General features: G+C 31.4%; 3 protein-coding genes across 3 annotated transcripts; all 3 read right to left on the reverse strand.

The window, feature by feature from the left end:
• Nucleotides 1–2,032: 2,032 nt before the first annotated feature.
• LOC108461636 (geranylgeranyl transferase type-1 subunit beta) lies at nt 2,033–5,677 on the reverse strand. Its single transcript, XM_017761537.2, has 11 exons — nt 5,217–5,677; nt 4,746–4,821; nt 4,572–4,630; nt 4,347–4,486; nt 3,997–4,052; nt 3,827–3,903; nt 3,675–3,720; nt 3,204–3,328; nt 2,911–2,978; nt 2,747–2,834; nt 2,033–2,463 (listed from the first exon to the last, which is right to left on the reverse strand). Exons 1-11 carry the CDS (start codon nt 5,457–5,459, stop codon nt 2,311–2,313), a joined length of 1,131 nt encoding a protein of 376 aa, XP_017617026.1. The 5' UTR covers nt 5,460–5,677; the 3' UTR covers nt 2,033–2,310.
• A 4,748-nt stretch (nt 5,678–10,425) lies between these two features.
• On the reverse strand, nt 10,426–10,749 carry LOC128282186 (NAC domain-containing protein 41-like). The gene has a single exon (XM_053020347.1). It carries the CDS (start codon nt 10,747–10,749, stop codon nt 10,426–10,428), a length of 324 nt encoding a protein of 107 aa, XP_052876307.1.
• A 4,553-nt stretch (nt 10,750–15,302) lies between these two features.
• On the reverse strand, nt 15,303–16,262 carry LOC108462290 (NAC domain-containing protein 83-like). Its single transcript, XM_017762259.1, has 2 exons — nt 15,534–16,262; nt 15,303–15,380 (listed from the first exon to the last, which is right to left on the reverse strand). Exons 1-2 carry the CDS (start codon nt 16,260–16,262, stop codon nt 15,303–15,305), a joined length of 807 nt encoding a protein of 268 aa, XP_017617748.1.
• Nucleotides 16,263–23,216: the final 6,954 nt, after the last annotated feature.

The raw sequence follows: 23,216 nt of genomic DNA on the forward strand, positions 1-23,216 counted from the left end.
TTCAGATTTGCATTCTAAATTTCTTTGGATGTTTATTATTGTTAGTTTTATTTTTTTAAAACAAAATTTGTATTTAAAATTGTCAGTGTGGAGTAATTTAGGAATTGATTTAATCCGAAAACGTGTAGGAGTCAATTACATTTTATTTTGATTAAAAGAAATGAATAAATTAATTAATTCATGATCTTTACATCAAAAGTAAATTGATGATTTTATTTTCATTGTGATTAACTAAATAATCAAATAATTACAAGTCAATTACAAGTGGTGTACTATGTCTAATTTATTCTAATGTGTAATAATAAATTTTAAAAGTAAAAATAGATAATTTTTTAATAAAAGATTAATTTAATTTTAATTTAATATATAAAATTAAAGAGGAAAAAAATACAATCTTACTCTCCATGGCATTTTTGGAAACATCATTGTTAATCTATGATAATATTCTTCAGTTGGATGATTATTTGATTATTGTTTACTCCATTTAGAAAAATGGGTACATGGTGTAATAATGACCATCCGATAAAAAAATTAAAAATGTAAATGAAAGTGGTATATAGATTGAATAAAAATAGACCAGAATTTAAACTGATATTAGCTTTGATTTATTGGTTTAGTCCCTTCAATCAGGTTAATTAAAATATAAATTAATTTTATATATTATGTAAATATTAAATATAATAATTAATTAACACATATTTGGTCTAATGCATATTTTTAATATATAAAAAAGAAAAATAAAAATTTCATAATTTTCAAAAATAAAAAAGTAAATTGTATATATAAAAAATCTTTTTGAAGTTAATGAATTCTCTTTTGGATTGAATTGGACATACCATCAATTCCCAATTGAACTGACTAGTTCCCATTGGGTCAAAATTGGATTTTGATAAATGTGCAATATAAACATATACCTTATAAAATATAATTAATTTTATTCTTACATTTTGAAAAACCATACCATAATCCAAACCAATATCATGTATCAACTGGACTTGTTATAAAGTTCAGCTGACACTAGATCTGAATTACCCTAAGTAAAAGAAGGAAAAAAAAGAAAAAGAAAAAGAAAAAAAGAAATACAAATATCATATATGATTTTTTTTTTAAAAAAATTAAGGTTGGGCTGTTTCCAAAAGGACAAAGCAATGAAATTGCCCGTGAATGTACCATGTAAGTGGGCAACAGTGACAAAAAAGCAAACCCACCTTCAAATATCATTACCTATTTGACATCCCACCTTTTTTTTTTTTTACCCCAATTCCTCGTCACAATCATCAATTCATGCTTTTTTTTCTTCTTTTTCCATCAAAGGCCTTCAATATGTTATTAATGACCAATATAATCTGATACGATCCATACATTTCATCTTAAAACCAATACATAAATAAAAGTGTCAAATTACATTTTACCCGTTAAATCAAAGAGCAAACTGATCGTTTTTCATTAAAAATTTTATCTATTTTTACTGTTAAAAACTAGTGTGACTAATAAAATAACCAGACAGTTGCACGTCACAAGGACTAGTTTTTAATGGTAGAAATTAATGAAATTTTTAATAGGACCGGTTAACTCTTTCATTGAAGAGGATAATGTGTGATTTACCTATTTTTTGAATAAAGGAAACAACATACAATCAAACAGCTAGTAAAAAGGCCTCCATGATTCTTTTACCCCAATACATACCAACAGAAATCATGTGGTGAGAATGTCTTTTCACCACATCGAGGGTTCGATGTGGCGAGAATGACTTCTCACGGCACTAAAGCCTTTGTCATTGTCTTTTTATGGTAAGAAGGTTGGAAAATTGGACAGATCAAAGATGATCAGTGCACTGATGCAACACCTTGATCTGTCTAGGAAAGATAATGAAATTGCACTAATAACTAATGTGAAATATGAATGAAAGCAATAACACCAACAGGTTCAACCTAAGAGATTACAGCCGTGGATGAGAGATGCATATGTGACAATACGGGGATATTATGAAGGATGAGCAATGTGATCAAATATCGAACTAATTAGGGATGACTTATTATACAAAGTTACAATTTTAATATGTGGATCTCGCCATCCTCTGAGCTTTACATATTGAATGTAGTAAAAATAACTACCAAGTTCAAGTTTGCTTAACCGCATATAGCTTCACTCCATGGATACAAACCAATAGGTTTTAGAATCGAAAAACAAGAAAAGATGAACACGAACTACCAAGGCCAATATGTAAACACGGTGTGCACTATCAAAGGTGCAATGGAATTCAAGGTACATGAACTGCAAACACAATGAAGTGAAAAAAAAAAAATGGTGCTAAATTATACCTATGGCAGTAAGATCAGTCATCCCAAGTTCAGCACAGAGTGGATTCAAGCCAGGCTCTTCCAAAAGGCTGAACGCAGTATATCCGTAGTAGGCATGATATATATCAGGTAGGTCCCCGGGATACTTGCTGAAACCTCCGAACTGATACAAATAAGATTAGAAAAACGAATATAATTGACAGTCTGATCGATAAAAATCTCGAGAGAGAAGGGTTATTATATCAATAACAATGCAGATTGCCTTAAATCTCAAGCAAGCAGTTTCTTGCCTTCCATGGTTCATGAGGCTATTCCATTACTTAAAATTTAAATGCAAATGGCATGTTTTGACAAAAGACTAAACAACCCATGAAGCGATATTTAGATGAGGGATCTTTTGAATGCATGCTAAATTTTGATCAAGAGCCAAGATGTAGTATCAGCACCTCAGACTGACAAGTCAGCAAAAATCTGTGCAGAGCAATCTTGTCAATGAATTTGTAGCCCCCTAAGATCCTCAAGACTGCCCCAATCCTTCACAAGAATATCATTTCATCAAAAGAAAGGTAGTTTATACCATGACACAAATAAATGTTTTCCTTATGCTTACCAAAATGCATAGCATGTATCACTAGGTTTATTGGCTCTGCCTTGAAATCCACCATCAATGGCCTGCCTCTGTTGAGAGAAGAAAGGAAAAGAGAGAAGATGAGTTCATTTTTGGGGCAAAAAGAAGGCAGTACGTTACTTAACAAGCAACTCAAAAATCAAGTTTTGCTATGCTATTAGCACTTTAAGCTCTTAAAACGGCCTTTTCGGGGTCCACTGTCAACTTCTATATATTAAGCTAAAAACTAAATCTTCCTGGCATGGTAAATGATATACTAAATGATAGAAGTAAACCTGCATACACCAATCCAGCAATAATGGCACATTTATGACGGAAGATGTTACAGTTTTTGACAGAAGATCATCTTCAATGTACCCCATTAACCGAAGAGATGCCACAGCACAATATGTACCACCTCCTGCATCAATAAGGTTTTGTTGTTGGTATTATCATTGAACCGAACAGAATCACGAACTAAAGAAATATAGACGGGTCTGTTTCATAAGAAACTTTTCCTAGTAAAATATAAACCCACCAGCAAATAATATTCAGCAATATGATAATTTGATAAAAGTAGTTTGAGGAGAAAAATTAACTGGCATCAGTTAAGTATGAAAAGTCATGCTCAGCGGACTTTGTTTAAAAAATCAATGACAACTATGAGCAACAAGAAAGTAGCAACAAAACAGTGATCACACCTGCTCTAGATACACAAAGTTGACAGAACATAAACCAGTAATTAGATGAAATATTATTTAACTCACCATGTGATTCTAAACCAGGCATCAAGCCAAAACCACCGTCATAAGACTGAAAGAACAAAATCATGTCTACTTCAGTATATAAGGCATAACATATGCAGAACATAAAGATAAAATGAAAGCTTTGATAATTGAGCAGTTCAATGCAGGCACACCTGGCATTTTAAAATGTATTCCTTGGCTTTCTCCCTATCCATGCCACTCCAATCCTCCAGCATAAAACAGATAGCAGCTGATACATCAATTAGCTAAACCGAGATTTCATTATGGAGAATTTGAAATGATATATATCAAATTGTAACTGGGTAATGCTTTCAGTTCTTACCAGCACAATATACAAATCGAAGATCTGTCTCGGCACCAACATCCACTGGCATAAAACTGCAAGATTTAAAAAAAAAAAAAAAAATCAGTTTCATGCATCTGTGTACAAGATCTATCACATGAAAATTCAAAAGGAAGAAGAAACAAAATTGGTTTAAATGACATGTTTTCCTTTCCCTTTCTATTCTTTGGTCATGCACAATAAAATTGTCAAGATATACTGATTGTCCTTGTAAACAATATGCATAGATGGACTTCAACAAAAATAATCAATTAATAGAAATCACTATGAAGCATCAAAAGCAGATTTTTTTCTGTCATAGGATTTGAGAACAATACGTTGAAGCATACCTTCCATCAGGCTGTTGAAGATTCCTCAATGATATCAATATTGATTCTTTGTCTATGGTCAAGAGATTAAAGCCAACTGTCTTTAGTATGGCTAGGGCGCAATACGTGCTTGCCAAGTGACCAGCATTACGAGCTGAAACCTACGTGCAGAAATCAGAATAAAAGATTAAACTAAACAATCAAGACAATAATAACAAAACGGCAATACAGTGATTTTTCTCAAACCCCGTTTCCATCTGGAGGGAACTGTGAAGTTCTAGAACCATGAAATCCATAAAATTGACCTACATGAAAATCAGATTTCCTTTTAGGAAATATCTTCCTTCTATATATCAAAAGCACAATGGAGCATCAAAACAGAACAAAAATAAAACAATATTTTTAAGCAAATGGCCAAACCATTTTTCAATTGGGCTCGACTTCTCGGATGAGCTTGAAATGATAAAACCCAATCGGCAACTCTGTCCTTATCAACCTAAAACATACGCAAACCAGAATCAACAAATATTTCAAAAAGTTCCTTTTTTACAAGTACATCTAATTAACAATTTATAATCAAATTGTCTTGAGAATGAGGATTCTTTTACTTACTAATTCACTAGAAAAGATGATTAAAATAAGAAAATTAATATAAAAAATTCTAAAACTATTAGTACTTTTGTTGAATGTATAAATGAACCTAATTCGCTATTGCAATCAATCAAAAATCTTCATAAACTAAAAATTAAAATTTTACTAAGTAAAATGAATGATTACTTTGTAATGAACTCAAATTTAGCTATTTTAACTTCAAATCAGAATTTCTACTAAGTCCTTAACCTAAAATTTCTAAAACAACAAATTCTAAATACAGAACAATTAAAAGCTTACGCGATCTAAGGCTCGGAGGAGGTGAAGGCCAGAGATAGTGAAAAACGCAAGAGTGAGGCGATTGATCTCCTGTGATTGATAGTGATGGGGCATCAAATTGTACATCATCTCCAAGAATGCCACGTGGCGATCTCTGTCGAAGTACGGGAGCGGCGGCGATATCGATGACTGCGACGCCGTTCCTTCTTCGTCTTCTTCTTCTCCGATGTCGAAATCCAATGGGTTCCACTCTCTCGTCGCCATTCCCTTTCCGCTTTTGTGATTTTCTTTTGAAAAGAATTCTGTTTTTTTTTTTAAGTCTTACTTAATGTACTTTGACTCTTTAATTGAAGATAAATTTTTGTCTCTTTAACCATTTTTTTTCCATTAAAAAAATATTTTCATTTGGCCAAGAGAAAATATTTTTTTCATACTTCTCATAGATTTGAAGAAAAAAAAATTGATGATCTGATGATCTTTAAAAAAAAAATTCCTTATTAAAAAAATCCTCTAAATGTCATATTATATATGCAACTTGTTTAGCGATTTAAATAAAAGTTATATATGAAAATGACTTAAAATCTACCGTGTTTATAGATGTCATCTTACATATTGACGGCGATCTAATGATGAGGCAATCAGTGGCATATCTAGGGAGCTAATAGGATTTCGGTCCCACTAAAATAGAAAATTGTTTATTTAGGATATTTAGAAATTTTAAAATTTTAAATTAGTAAATGTAAAATTACACATTGACTCTCCTTAAAAATGATAAAAAATTAATTTTATCCTTTAAAATTATAAAGATATAGACTATTAAAATTAAAATTTAATTCCTACCTAAACAAAATTTCAAGCTTAGTCCTTAAAAGCTATTACAGTGCCAATTTTGGCCTGGTACAAAACAACCCATCACTAACCCTTACCCAAACCCCAATTACATCAAAACCCAACTAAACCTACCTAACAACCCACTAGCCCAGAAAGAAACCAAACCCAAATTTGACCTAACTAAACTAACCCTAGCCCAAAAATAAGAGACCCAAGTTCTTGACCCAAATTTTGACTTAGGGTTTTAATTTCAAACCCTAACCTACTCAGTAGTAACGTCCCATTGCCCATACCAACCTTTGCTTCACTGCTCCACCTTCTTCACCGCCTCACCTTGCCACTTGTTGTCACCACCTACAAGTTGCATCTGCAAGAAATAAAAGAAAAGGACAGCAAGCATAAAAAAAAAGGAGCATTTTAAAAAAAAGGAGGCTATAAAAAGCCGATAGGAACTTTGTAACAGGGATCGATTTTTTTCATGAATAAAACAAGATATTCGGCCATACCAAGCAATGGATTTCAGGTATCAAAAACACCAAAAGCAGTGAATATCAGAATACAAGAATCAGAATCGAAAAAATAGGAGGTGACACTCCGAATTTTGAGTTTTAGATTTCTTTTTTCTTTTTCTTTCATTTTCTTATACATACGAATATATATACGTATATCTTTAAACACATATTTAATAAATATATATTAAAAAATAATAGTAAAAAAAAAAAAAAAAATTACCTTTCACGGTGGCCGGCGCTGACGACGGACGGCGGTCCGACGGTCGACCGGCCCATGGCCGGATTTCCTCCCCCTCTCCCTCTTCTCTCCTTTTTTTTTTTCTTTTCACCATTCAAATGAATTTTTTTTAAAAAAAATTTGTCTTTTATATATTTTTAAATATAATATTATTTATATTATTCTCGTGATTATCTGTTTTATTATTGTTATTTTATTCCTTTTATTATTTATTATTAATATATTATGACTATAGCTACTATTACTATTTCTAATATATATATTACGTACATATTTTTTATATATTTATATAATATTATTAATAAGTTGTTTTTTTAACATTATTAGTATTCATGTTATGTATATTACGTAAGCATTCTAACACTATATTATATATATATATATATATATATATATATATATATATATATTTCATACTATTATGTAAATGCTTTTAATACCATACTTTTATATATTATTATGTACATGCATTAATATTATTAGATATGTATCTTTATACTATTATAGTATATTCCTAAACATCATTATTATTTATATATATATATACATATTTACGTAGTGTACGAATAGTTTTTTAATATATATATACTATTATAATTTCTAGTATAGGTATATATTTTTAATGTATTAGTTATATATTTCTTATACTCTTTCATGTATATATTTTTATATCATCTTATATGTGTTCCTAAATACTATGTTATATGTATATATTTTAATACCATATTAGTTATGTTTTTGTACTATCTTATGTGTATGTCTTAAACACTATATTATGTATGTATTTTAAACACCTTATTTTTATATATGTCGTGTACAAGTTTCTAATACTTTATTACATATATATTCTTATATATTTGGTGTATATATTTTATTGTTATGTTTTATATATCTATCTTTTTAATACCATATTGTATATATTTTCAATATTATATCACATAGATTTTTACCATATTATGTATGTCATGTATATATACGTTTTAATGTTTTTGTACTATCTTATGTATATATTTTAATATCTATACGATGTATGTATTTTAACACCATATTATATATGTATATATAGCATTATTAATATTTTTAATATCATGTTTTCATAATCATATTAAACATTATTATATGCGTGTACACATCGTTCGTTGTTTCCTTTCATGTTTAATTCTAGTATTACGTTTAATATCGCATACATTTTATCGCTTTTAAAATTATTATCACATTTATAATTTGCTTCAATATATTTCGGTTCTTTCATTTATTTATTTTTATCAATATTGCTTTGCATTGCTTGAAAATCATTTTCTTGTTTTCTAATTAATTTTAATACGAGAGGCAACGTATCGGTTTGGCGCTAAGTCGTTGATTTCATCGCTATGTTGGGTGAATCATATCGGCTCGTGTTGAAAACGGAACGCCCTTCTAACAAATCAAAATTTAAAAATTCTCGTGTTTTGGTTGGATCACGATTAAAATTTAAATTGAACTCGTATTTTTGAGAACTAAGACAACGCGTGTTGTACAAGATACCAATTTTGGGCGTCGCGAGGGTGCTGATACCTTCCTCGCGCGTAACCGACTTCGGAACCCTAATCTTTCTCTGGCTTTTGACGTAGACCTAAACTCGGCTTTCTTTTTGTTTCAAAAAAAATAAATCTAACAGGTGTCCGATCACACTTAAGAAAATGGATCGGTGGCGACTCCCTCTTTATTTTAAAATCAAACTTCAGTTTTCAAGTTTTCACTAAATCGCCACATTTAGCGACCAAGCTAAAATTTTTACGTCGCTACAGAAACAATGACTGATTTTTTTTAAAAAAAGAATTTTTTTTGAATGCTGCCATTGTATCAAGTGACACTAGAACATATTTTTCGTAATACCCATGAAAAATACAGGTTTTCACATTGAGAAAAAAGAAAAAAAAATTTAATAGGTGTCGCTAGTTCTATCAGGCGGCACTGGAAATTTTTCAAAAACAAAAAATTTTTTGGGTGACACTAGTATGTCAAGCAGCATCGATAAATCTTTAAAAAAATTATTTTTTTGGTGCCGCTAATATGTCAGGCGATACCCGTTAAAATTTTAAAAACATATATATATATATATATATATATATATATATATATATATATATATATATAGGTGGTGTTGTTGTGTCAGGTGATACCAGTGATATTTTAAAAAAAAATTATTGTAGAAAGAGTAGTTTGAAGCTTTGGTCATTGTTTTAGAAGATTTGAAACAGACTACTAGGAAATATGAATCGTAGAAGTCAACGAGAAGGATGGCATCTCTTCTTTGGTCTCGAAATCAGCACGAAAGGTCATCACAAACGACAACATCAGTAGCTATTGAGTACGACGATTAGAGTTTTTAATAGAGGAGAAGGAAAATAAATAAAATAAAATAAAATAAAAATGATAAACTATAAAATAGTCACTTTTGTTTGCCTTAAATTATATTTTAGTCACTTATGTTTAAAATGTTACGTTTTAGTTTATTACGTTGTCATTCTATCATAACTCAATATGTAAATTTAAAGGAAAAAATATTTGATAAGAAATTTAATGGGAAATTTAAAGTTTGTGATAAATGAGGTTATTTTGATAATTATTTGATTAAGTTAATATATTATTATGTCATATTTTTAGATATTTATTTTAAAAATAACAATTTAATAATACACAAAGATAGTATAAACTAATAAACTAATATAATATTGATAATTAAAATTTTCTACTTATGGTAAGTTGTGGTAATTAAAACCAGATAGATTGGGTTTTTAAGTTTAGAAAAAAAAAACCCAGGTTTGATAAAAACAAAATATTATTTTCTATAAAATATTTAAATCAATTTTAATTTTAAAATATATTTTAAATTAGTGTATTAATATATTAAAATAAATAAAGGCATGCAAAGAGGAGACACCAAATTTACGTGGAAAACCCTTCTGAATATAGAAGGAAAAAGGAAAATGCCATCACTAAAATTCATATGTGGTGTGGAGTTACATTGAAGACATTTACACCAACTCTAATCGGAGTTCAAGAAGTTGTCCAGTTCTTGCAATGTGATGTAAAGATTGGCGTTGACATCCTCACGAGCTTCTTCCTGAATATGCAAATCAATACCAGTTGTTAGGCTTGAGAATCAAATATATAAGCATGCATGAACAAGGTTATGAATATATAAGCTAAATCATAAACATGTAAAAATACAAAATGAAAATAGAGCAAGGGTTCGGCAAGTACCGGATGGTGAGAATTATAATCAGGCACTCCAAGATTGCCACCAACACCTGCCGACGTCCAAGGGTTTGGTTGTTGGTTTAAACATGCAGTGAAGGGTGGTGACGGTGAGAAGCCTCCTAATTCTGGAGCCATAGAATCAAATGCCTGATTCCCTACGGGCAAGAAAGCAAAATCATTTGTTGAAGTCGACGGCGCCTCCATCAACTTACATTTCTTGTTCTTGTTGATTTCTCCTTCACATTCTTCGTAAACCGGGCTCACAACAGCGGCATCCGTATTCTTAATCTCACAGATCACGAAATCACTCAAACCAAGAGCTTCTTGGTCTTTCAAGGAGAACTCATGCATGATCCATTGACCATTTGATTTCTGGCTTTTCTTGCGGCTGTACGTGAAGTATTTATCATAACCTATGACTTCGCCGCCGTCCGAGTTCTTCACTTCTTTGATATATTGTTGGAGCCAACATCCATCTCCCGCGGTTCTTTCGATTCTTGATTTGCTCTTCTTCATCAGCTTCGTGATAACCCAGAGACTCTGCCGAATCTTGGTCGAAAATATTCCAAGGCTCGCGATTTGCCCCATATATATCCAACTCCTTCATCACACCAGAAGGTATAGGATCGCCCTTGATGAATGGTTGAAGGTAATCACGAAGGATTTCTTCTTTGGTGGGAAGAAATCGAAACCCCACAGGAATCTCAAGCTGCGGTCTAACAGTTGACATGATCGGGGTTTCGTTAAGGCGGTGGTGATCGACGAAGAGAAAGATGAGATTAATTTGGTGGTTTTCAAAGGAATTTCAAAAAGTTTCTAGAAAAATACCTCATACGTATAAATCTCTTTTGTATCAAACAATTTGTTTATATATATATATTATTTTAAAATAAATAATAATAAATAATCGTAATTCAAATTTCATAATATGAAATTGACAATGATAACCTCGTAAGATTTCAAAACTTTAATATGGCCTGAATGAGAAAAATAATTTTAATTGAAATTAAATTATAATTTTTATAATAAAAAATAATTCACCATTTTAATAGATTATATATTTATAATTTTAAAAATTAAATAAAATTTTATATTGTTAGAGCTTCAAAATGTCGTATATAAAAATTTTAAAAATTTTAAAAGAGTCATTTTACAATAAAATTTTACTAATTTAAAATTTTAGAAGAGTCGTATATAAAAATTTTGCATGCAGTATGAATGTAGCTTAATATTCGAAAGAAACTAAAGCAAAAAAAATGAATTAATAAATATAAAATCATATCAGAAAATTCTGTTCTGAAATATCAGCTTAATCCTTTTGGTCTTAACATACCTCTTTTGTTGTATGTAAAGCCACGGACTCACCGGAAAGTCCCTCGTACTGGTGTCGACACGCCGGAACACGCAAGGACAAGGGATTTTGGTGGTTGAAAGTCGTTAAAAACATTAAGATAGTGATAGAAAATCTCTGTTTGAAACATAAATCTATACTTCGGGTGGGTTTGGATGGGCGATTGGATGCGGTGCGGTGCGTTCAGCTTACTTTTTATCTCACAATATAGTATCGCTACAGTATCTAATCTCACACCACAACTGTTTTTTTACACTAACGCAAATAAACGCACCGCTCATCTAAACTCACCCTTCATCATTAAGATTTTCTAGAATCTAATATGGTGCATGTTATTAAGAGGTTTAGAGAGGTATAATGAGGGTATTTTTGAATATTTTGACACCGTTGACGGAGGCCGAAGTGATAGCGGAGGGTATAATGAGGTTCAGAAAAAGGAAAGTAATTACTTGAAGATGTTATCTTTTAACCTGTCGAGTATCTATGAGCTTCTTAACAAAGAAATAATTTAAATGACAATTTTGCTCATAGATAAGTGTCATCTTCTCAGCCCTTAGATATGAAGGTGTCTCCCACTACTTGCATGGGAATTCCCACCAATGTTCTTAACACTTGTAATGTGATAATAGAAGAGAAGAATTTGTTTGTTAACAGTTTCGTGTTTAATTACTAGTAACCGATGTGGGATGTTAATATCATTTGATGTGTTCTTTGTGTTGTTTAGGATTTGCACATCATTTGCATAATATCGTTTGCAAGAATATGCTCAGAGATCCGGGGTCGGTCTCCCTATTTACCATAGCTTCAACGAATTAAGGGTTTGCGCATGCTCCGAGGTTCAAAGCCACCATTCGTGTTGGTCGTGTCACTTACACTTCTAGGCTGACTTTTCCACACCGGAAAGAAGCTGAGCAAATATTATATATTAAATTTTATATGTTTAATAATTTTATATTAAATTTAAATTTAATAATTTTATATGTTTTTTCTTTTATTAAATTATTTATTAATATATTTTTAATATTTATACTATAATATTATATATTAATTTTATGTTATATAAATTATATAATATATAAAATAAAACAAAACAAAATAATATATTATAAAAGTACAAAACATATCAGATTAGACTCGAACCTTAAATATTGAAGTACAAATTTGAGTCATATTTTAAATGAAACTAATTTTATATCTAAATTTATTTTTGAATCTCTACTTTTGTACACCTTATTTGAGTAAAACTAGTGTTAGGACATGGTGAAGCTATGAAATGCTATGATGATCCATTAACCAAGCCTAGGAATGACACCTAAAGCTAATGACCTTGTCTTGCCAACTTACATTGTAAGTGTCCGATTGTTGATGCCAATGATCGTGCGAAACAAGCGGAATCCATGATGCGAGGACCGTGATCGGAAGAAAATGCGAATTGGTCGGCCATTGGTTTGTGTTTCTCCATTTTGATCATGTCCTACTAGCTACAATGTTAAAATGAACTTGACATACATACATATATATTCCATTTTGATTGGTTGTAGGTTTTGTCTACCAGGAGGAGAAAGTTCAAATGAAAAGTTTTGGGAATTCTAAAAGAAAGGAAGGAACTTTGAAGCCATCCACATGGATTCAAAATGCTTTGTATGGTCTGATGATATATATGGGTTGTGTGACGTTGTGCTTTTATTTGGAACTCATTTGTTTGGTGTTGGATATGTTGAAAGTGTGGACTAGAAATTACTTCCCACTTCAGATGTAATTGGTTTTGTATGTGCATACACATAGAAAAGCTAGGAAATTATTTTTAGGGGCAGATATGAATCGTTATACTTAGATATAATTTTATAAATTTTAAAAGGTAAAATGTCAAAATTACCATTTTTGGGGCAAGGCGACGGCGTCATTGTGTCTTTGCCCCGTTTTATGCATTGTGATATATTTGTAGGTGTTTATGTATGTTTGAGGGCTACACATTAAGTTTCATTGTGTAACATACGTAAATTTTGCTTGGCATAGGCAAATCCAAAAACACTACAAAACAGAAGGAGTAACGTAACATTTAGCCATTGAATTTGGTAATTATTTTAATTTAGTCTCTAGATTTTTTTTAGACCACATTAGTCCTTGACAATTTTTCCTAGTTTTAGTCAATATGATAATGTGACATAATTTCAAAGTATCATGTCATCAAATGGACCAAACTTGGAAAAAAATATCAAATTTAGGGAGTAATATGGACCCAAATTAGTTTAGGGACTAATTTAGAAAGAAAATTATCACATTCAGAGATTAAGGGTGTGTTTGATAAACTTTTAAAAATTTTCATTTAATATTTTAAATGTGTTTGATAATCATTTTAATTTTTTATTTAATATAAAATTTTCAACAAAAAAAAGTGTTAAATAATGTAAGTAGATAGGTAACTATTTATCGAAAATATTATGTTGATTTTATTTTATAAAAATATTAAAATAAATTATATTTTTTAAAGTGAGATATTAAAATTAACATATTAACTTTTATCCAAAACTATCCAAAATAATATAAAATATTATATGAATAAGATTACAAAATAATAAATAGTCTTTTTAAAAATTAATATTTATATAAATTTAGCACTTATAAGATTTAGCAATAAAAATTTAATATTACAGACGCAAACAACCCCTAAATATTACATTATCCAAACAAAAATGTGGCCTAAGGACATATGTTTAAGGCATTAATCCCCATCCAACAAAATTAAAATTCACTTGCTTACTTTCTTATGCAAAATGTGTTATTGTTATTATTATTATTAAATATTGTAGAAATGAGGGATAATTGGTTTGTTAACAGAAATTATGGTTAAAATAGTACTTGGAACTATGGTCATAGTTTTAACCACAAAAACAAAAGTGTAAAAATTGTAAAGATGAACATCGAGATTGTTTACACAGTTCGGCTTCGAAATCATTATCTTTCTCGCGGTACAACCAATAATTTAAGTCCTAACATCAATCTAATTACACCCGTTAAATTTTTAAATATATATATTTAGGTGGTGGTGTTGTGTCAGGTGGTACCAATGATATTTAAAAAAAAAAAAACAGTTCTAGAAAGAGTATTTTGAAAATTTGGTCATTGTTTTAGAAGATTTGGAACAACAAAAGTCAATTAGATGGATGATATCTTTTTTTTTGTCTCGAAATCGGCAAGAAAGGTCATCACAAACGACAACGTCAGTGGCTATTGAGTACAATGATTAGAGTTTTTAACGAATAAGAAGGAAAATAAGTAAAATAAAATAAAATAAAATAAATTACAAAAATAGTCAATTTTGTTTGGCTCAGATTACATTTTAGTTACTTATGTTTGAAATGTTATATTTTAATCACTTATGTTATCATTTTATTACGAAGTAGTCACTTTACCATGACTCAAAATGTAAATTTAAATGAAAAAATTTAAAAATAATTTTAATGAGAATTTTAAAGTTTGTGATAAATGGGGTTATTTTGATAATTGTTTGATTAAGTTAATATATTATTATTATTATGTCATATTTTAGGTTTTATTTTTAAAAAATAACAATTTAATAATACACAAAGAAAATATAAACTAATATAATATTGATAATTAAAATTTTCTACTTATGGTAAGTTGTGGTAATTAAAACCAGATAGATTGGGTTTTTAAGTTTAGAAAAAAAAATCATGTTTGATAAAAATAAAATATTATTTGCTATAAAATATTTAAATCAATTTTAGTTTTAAAATATATTTTAAATTAGTGTATTAATATATTAAAGTAAATAAAGGCATGCAAAGAGGAGACACCAAATTTACGTGGAAAACCCTTCTGAACATAGAAGGGAAAAAAAACCACGGGAAAATGCCATCAATAAAATTCATATGTGGTGTGGAGTTACATTGAAGACATTTACATCAACTCTAATCGGAGTTCAAGAAGTTGTCCAGTTCTTGCAATGTAAGGTAAAGATTGGCGTTGACATCCTCACGAGCTTCTTCCTAAATATGCAAATCAATGCCAATTGTTTGGTTTGAGAATCAAATATATAATGTATATATATAAGCATGCATGAACAAGGTTATGAATATATAAGCTATATCATAAACATGTAAAAATATAAAAAGAAAATAGAGCAAGGGTTAGGCAGGTACCAGATGGTGAGAATTATAATAAGGCACTCCAAGATTGCCACCAACACCTGCCGATGTCCACGGGTTTGGTTGTTGGTTTAAGCATGCAGTGAAGGGTGGTAACGGTGACAAGCCTCCTGCTTCTGGAGCCATATACTCAAATGCCTGATTCCCCATGGGCACGAAAGCAAAATCATTTGTCGAAGTCAACGGCACCTCCATCAACTTACGTTTCTTGTTCTTGTTGATTTCTCCTTCACATTCTTCGTAATCCGGGCTCACAACAGCAGCATCCTTATTCTTAATCTCACAGATAACGAAATCACTCAAACCAAGAGCTTCTTGATCTTTCAAGGAGAACTCATGCATGATCCATTGACCATTTGATTTCTGGCTTTTCTTGCGGCTGTACTTGAAGTATTTATCATAACCTATGACTTCGCCGCCGTCCGAGTTCTTCACTTCTTTGATATATTGTTGGAGCCAACATCCATCTCCCGCGGTTCTTTCGATTCTTGACTTGCTCTTCTTCTTCAACTTCGTGATAACCCAGAGAGACTCTGCCGAATCTTGGTCGAAAATATTCCAAGGCTCGCGATTTGAGCCATAAATATCCAACTCCATCATCACACCGGAAGGTATGGGATCGCCCTTGATGAATGGTTGAAGGTAATCACAAAGGATTTCTTCTTTGGTGGGAAGAAATCGAAACCCTACAGGAATCTCAAGCTGCGGTCTAACAGTTGACATGATCGGGGTTTGGTTAAGGCGGTGGTGATCGACGAAGAGAAAGATGGTTTTCAAAGGAATTTCAAGTAGTTTCTAGAAAGATAACCTCACATATATAAATTTCTTTTGTATCAACTAATTAAATTTCATAATATGATATTTACAATGTTAACCTCGTAAGATTTCAAAAAGATTTACAATAAAAATATAATTTCACATTTTAATATAAAATTTTAAGAGTTCATTTTAGTAATTTATAATTTTAAAATTTTAGAAGAGTGGTATGAAAAAATTTCATTTTAGGAGGCTGTCGGACCTCCTAGTTTCGCTGCTGCATGCAGTATGAATGTAGCTTAATATTCAAAAGAACCGAAGCAAAAACAAATGAATTAATAAATATATAATTATATCAGAAAATTCTGTTCTGAAATATCAGTTTAATCCTCTTGGTCTTAACACACCTTCTTTGTTGTATTTAAAGCCACAGACTCGCCGTAAAGTCCCTCGTAGCGGCGTCGACAAGCCGGAACACGCAAGGGAACGGGATTTTGGTGGTTGAAAGTCGTTAAAAACATTGGAATAGTGATAGAAAGTCTCTGTTTAATTTGAAACCTAAATCTGCACATCATTATTAAGATTTTCTAGAATCTAATCGATGCATGTTATTAGGAGGTTCGAGAGAGGTATAATGAGGGTATTTTTGAATATTTGGACACCGTTGATGGCGGCGGAGTGATAGCAGAGGGTATAATGAGGTTCAGAAAAAAGAAAGTAATTGCTTGAAGATGTCATCTTTTAACCCGTCGAGTATCTATGAACTTCTTAACAAAGAAATCATTTAAATGACAATTTTGCTAATAGACAGGTGTCATCTTCTCAGCCCTTAGATATGAAGGAGTTTCCCACTACTTGCAGGGGAATTCCCACCTTAAAACTTGTAATGTGATAATAGAAAACAGAGAAGAATTTGTTTGTAATGTTCTTAACACTTGCATAAGAATCGTTTGCAAGAATATTCTCAGAGATGCGGGGTCGGCCTCCCTGTATACCATAGCTTCAACGAAGGGTTTGCGCATGCTCCAAGGTTCAAAGCCACCGTTCGTGTTGGTCGAGTCACTTACACTTCTAGGTTGACTTTTCCACACGGAAAGAAGCTGAGCAAATCGTTGCTCGGGTTCAAAGCCATTGAACAACTCTTGATTGTAGATCTAGTAAGCCCTTACGAACGACTGTTAATGTTGTGGTAAGTCATTTCATCTCATCTCATTAAAAATGGTAAAACCTAGTTTTAGGACATGATGGAGCTATGAAATGCTATAATAATCCATTAACCAAGCCTAGGAATGAAACCTAATGCTAATGACGTTGTCCTGCCAACTTACGTTGTAAGTGTCCGAAGTCTTGATGCCAATGATCGTGCGAAACAAGCGGAATCCATGATCGAGGACCGTGATCGGAAGAAAATGCGAAAAGATATATATATGTGATTAACTAGACTAAAAATACATAGGACAAGATTTAAGTAGAATAGATCCTAAATTTTTTTATAAATTTATTCACTGATGACATTTATAGCGTGACATGTCTTAATTCGAGTGGATAATGAATTATGTGTGATTCAGTATATAAATTTTTTAAATAAATAAAAATTATCTATAGCACTTCCCCTAAATGATATATAATGATATATACATTTGATCTATAGCTCATGACAAATATACAAATTAATTATCAATATATATCTTCTAATATTATCATATTTTAACTTCAGTCCTAATATATATACAAATTAATTAAAAGGAAAATGATTGAATCGTGAATTTTCTTGGAACTTGCCGAGAAATTAAGTTCTTGATGGTGTTGCTACAAAATACGAAACCACACGTTTTAAAAAAAAACAGATTATTATGTCGCCACGTTTTTTGGTCAATCCATTTATTGCTCTTTTCCAAAAGTAAATAAGTGTTTTTATAATTACTGTACAAGCCCAATTTTGGACCCAAAACAAATAACCTACCCAAAACCTACTAACCTCTAAATAGAAGCCCAAACCCAACTAGCCCCAAGTTTAGGGTTTTAGAATCTGAAACCCTAAACCACTTGCCTCCACCGCCTCTAACTCCCACCGCCCTAGTCACGTCGACAGCGCAAATGGCCTCTGCTCCACCGCCCATTTTCCTGCAAAGAAAAGACAATGTAATATAAAAAAGGGATTTGTAATGGCTATATAAAGCCAAATCAAAAACCATTGGAACACTTCGGCATTTTTTGTGAAAATAAAAAGCAAACAACATTCTATTTCCAGTAAAAACAGAGACTTTAGCAACATCAAGAGCAGGGAATAGCCCCATATCAGAGACTGGAGAACCGAAAACAACAAAATCTAAGGTCTATTTTCCATTTTTCTTTTCGAATTTATTTACATATATTATCCCCATTTTTAATAAAACAACACACATATATTAAATAAATAAAAAATATATAAAAAAAGGGAGAAAAATCTACCTACGGGCAATTTTCGGCCATCGTGTACGGTGGCCGGCGCGACGGACGGACGGCACGGAGGACGGCGATGGGTCCGACCACGGAGACTCGATGCAGAGAGGAAAAAGAGAGAAAGCCTCAGCATTTTTTTTTGGAAGGAGTAAAAAATGAAATTTTTTGAAGGAAATTTGACTTTTATAGCATGATAAAACGGCACCGTTTTGTGCCTTAGGCCTGAACGCCAAAACGGCGTCGTTTTAAGTACGACCCGAAGACCCGACCCGTCCTATCCTGGGATCCGCGTGTTTTCACTAATTGGGCTATTTACGCCCGTGGTCCTTCCGTATTTTTCCTCCTTTTAATTTAATCCTTTGTTATTTTCCTTTTGTTCTTAAATTTGGCCACGTAAATTCGCTTGGAGTTCAATTTGGTCCCTAATGCGTGGACGTGCCGGTGATGGACACATGTTCAGAAGTTGGTTTTATTTTCGCTTGGTCCTCAAAACTCATGCGTGTTTTTGTATTTACCCCTCGTTTTTTTATTTAATTATAATTTGCACCTCTGATTTCAATTTTACTCCAATTTAACCCCTAATCAATTTGGATTTTAATTCTCCTTTCTTATCTTTATTTACTCGTTTATTTTATTATTATTAGTTCATTATTTTCATTTAGTCATTTAATTTGTCATTGTTACTTTATTTATTATCATCCTTACTTAATACTTATATATAATATATATACGTTACATAGTATTATTAATAGTTTAATATTATTGTTTTTATTAATGCATTTGTATATTATATATATGTATTCATTTGACGATATTCACTGTACTACGCATATATGTATTAGCATTACTACATATATTTGTTCCTTTTAAGTATTATATAAATATGTATATATTATATTTTATATACATTATGTATATATTATGCATATATTTCGCTTTTGTATATTATATATATTATTATATACTTATTTTTATTTTTGTTTTCATTTTTTTAATAATATATATTATATGATATTATCTTTCTTTTCTCTTATGCATCATTATCATTTTTAATATACATATGTATCGTATATCCCTTTACATATATTATGTATATATCGTTAGTATTACTAGTTACATGTATTTATCCCATTTCATGTACACATTATATATACACATTTAATATTATCATATATTTAATTCCAATATATATATATTAATATAATGTTTCTTTATTTTTATCATTATCTCTATATTGTTACTATTATTATTACACCTTCCATTATCATCACTATTGTATCATTACTTTCTAACATTTTATATATAATTATACGCCATTACTTTTATACTAACTAATAATATATATAAATATACACATTTTTGCGAACTTATTTTGCTTATCATTACTCACATTATTATCATTTCATCATCTATTTATCTATATCTTTGTAAATTCTTTTAAACCTCAAATCATTCATTATTTGTATCGTCCTTATTATTACTAGCATATATATATACCATGTAATTTTTATTATATTACTTATACATTTTGTATATATACCATGCATGTGTGTCTTTTAATATCGTGCTATTATTTATATGCATATACATTTTATATTTCTTATTGCTTCTATTGTTATGTAGGCACCATGATACATATATGTATGCACTTTTATATCACTATTACCGTTATCATTGTCATTTTATTTCGCCATCCCATTTATTTATTCGTTAATTTACTTATGTATTTGAGCATTTTATTTTTTATGCATTTGTTTATATTTACGTATTACTAACCTTGCTTTTATGTCATCTTTTCATTACACGTTATTATCACTCATTATTATACGTTATCATTATAATATCATAATCTGCTTTCATGTATTACTATGAATTACATTATGTTTTTACTCAATGCCTTAAAACGATTCTTTCATAAAAGTAATATCTTGTATTAGGTAATTCGAGATAATCATACCCTAACTTACTGGGTTACGACTTTTCTCATTTAACCTAAATAACGGAATATATTCTTTTTAAATCACTATACGAGTTTTGAAAAATGCTTATTCTCGAAGATGCAAAGTGTTGCGCCCTAACTTACCGGGTATGACATTTTGTCATCTCGAAATAAGAATTTGTTTTGAAATAAAGGCAATATTTGGTGTTTGAGAATTCGAGAAAACGTGCCCTAACTTACTGGGTTTTGATTTTCCTCGTTCACTCTAACTAACCGAATTTCCTTTTAAAAGGAGTTAAAATACGTTAATTTTAAATAAAAGGCAAGCTCAGTCTCAAAGTTCGAGATGTCATGTCCTAACTTACTGGGCATGATATTTTATTACTTCGAGATGAGAGAGTCCATAACATCCGCTTAATTTATTCAATCATTTTTAAATTAGCCTTAATACAAAGAGGGATCGTATTTTAAATTCTTTCAAGTTTTTAAATTTTTGACACTAAGACACTAATTAATCAACTAGGTACCAATTTTGGGTGTATCGAGGGTGTTAATCCTTCCTCGTATGTAAATCGACTCCGAACTCATTTTCGATTTTTAGTAGACCAAAAATTATCGTTTTAGTAAATCTTAACTTTTATTAAAATGATTAATTTAAGGTGATCCGATCACACCTCATCAAAAAAGGATTGGTGGCGACTCCTCTATTCGTTTTCGTTTTCAAAATCCAAGTCTATACCCGTCGTTTTCAAAAAAATGGTTACAACAGCTTGGCGACTCCGCTGGGGAAACGAATGAGAGAGTCAAGCCACAAGTTGATTAACTCTTGTATTTTTATCGAAAATTGAAAATTTGGTTTTGAAATACAATCCTTTCATTGCATTTCATCAACTATTTTTGTGGTACAATACCTGCTGCGTTGGCTTGAGTCTTTAAATAGTTTTACATATTGCATTGCATGACCGCTGTGGTCACACCCCTTTAAGTGGGAGTGAGAAACTACTCCTTCGTGAGGTTTTCACCTCCGTGCAGGATAGTGGATCACTTTCGGGATACATCCGTACCTATGTCTTCGTGAGATTTTCATCTCCGTGCAGCCATAGGGAAATGTATTCCCCTGAACTGAACTCGGTCTGTATGAGCCTATAATGGGTGAAGATCGATGAATCTACTGGTTCAGGTACCCTTACTCTAGAACCAAACCCCTTGTAGTGAGCCTTAAGAACCCACCCTAGGTAGAGCCACTCCGAAACCCTAGTAGTTACTTGAGCAAGTGCTATATTTATTATTCTTTGTTTGCTTTGAATTGTGTATGAATTACTGACTTGCTTTGTTTTACTTTGATTGTATTTGCATGGCATTTTCATCATAAAAGGTATTGATTCGCATTCGGTTCCTAAATAGATAGCTTATCATGGAAAATGGGTTTTTTGATAAAGTAGATGTAGCACCCCAAACCCGGCCCAGAAGTTATGGCCGGATCCGGCATGCCACATCAAAAGCGTAAAAAAAATTTCATTCTAAGTCCGAAAATCGTACTTGATGTTCAAAAGATTAATTCATTAAAGGTTAAAGTGAATGGAAGTCATGCACCGGTAGGAAACCGGAAAAGAGGTGGTGAGTCCATCGGATGCTTAAGTACCAAGCTCCTTCGGATCCAATCCTAGACATGCATCTTGCCATTGCCACACCTTAACGTCATGGATATTTCTAGGAAACCGATTTAATTAAGTCATTTTAGGAAAAGTGATTAATTTTGGAAAATACTTTCATTATGGAAGCTTTGCTTGTTGTCGTGTTATTTTGAAATCAAGCTGTTGTTTTTGAAAAGCATACTAAAGCTATCCAATTTCAACAGTTAAAATAAGTATTACCTATCTTAGTAATACATATTAAAACCATCAAAAATAAATAAGCGGCCTTATTACATTTAAAAGCCCAAAACCTCAAACGTAATTAAAAGGATGTCCAGTTCACGGAAGAAAATCAAACTTTGAGCGGGTGGCCACTCGAATTCCCTCACGACTCCAAGCCCACTATGGTTGGGGATTTCCTGCGTGGATGAAAATAAAAGGGGTGAGTTTGGGGAAACTCAGTATGTAAAATAACCCAACTATAGTCTAAATCAGCTCAACCCACAGAAACAGAATAAGTTGGCCTTAGCCCAGAGCGAATTGAATAAAGCCCATAGGCCCATAACGAGCGAGCAGATATTACATGTTTATCGAAACCCAACCATATCCAACCGTATACACCCCGTACCAACCTTACACCGTGTGGAGACAACTCGACCCACCCAACCGCTACACACCACGAAATTTGCAGCATGGTGCGAGCGAATAATGTGATGAGTCACGAGATACAGATAATCGTGGCGAGCCACCGAAGCAGAATATGTGGCGAGCCACCGATCGAATATTTGTGGCGAGCCACCAACGCTTCCTCCATAATATAACCCATGTCCCCATGCAACAGAATTATAATCATGTCCTCATTTTCCTTCTTTCAATTCAATTTTTTAACAATATTTTTTTAAATAT

This window comes from Gossypium arboreum, chromosome 10 (genome assembly GCF_025698485.1).
Source record: "Gossypium arboreum isolate Shixiya-1 chromosome 10, ASM2569848v2, whole genome shotgun sequence".
NCBI classification, from domain to species: domain Eukaryota; kingdom Viridiplantae; phylum Streptophyta; class Magnoliopsida; order Malvales; family Malvaceae; genus Gossypium; species Gossypium arboreum.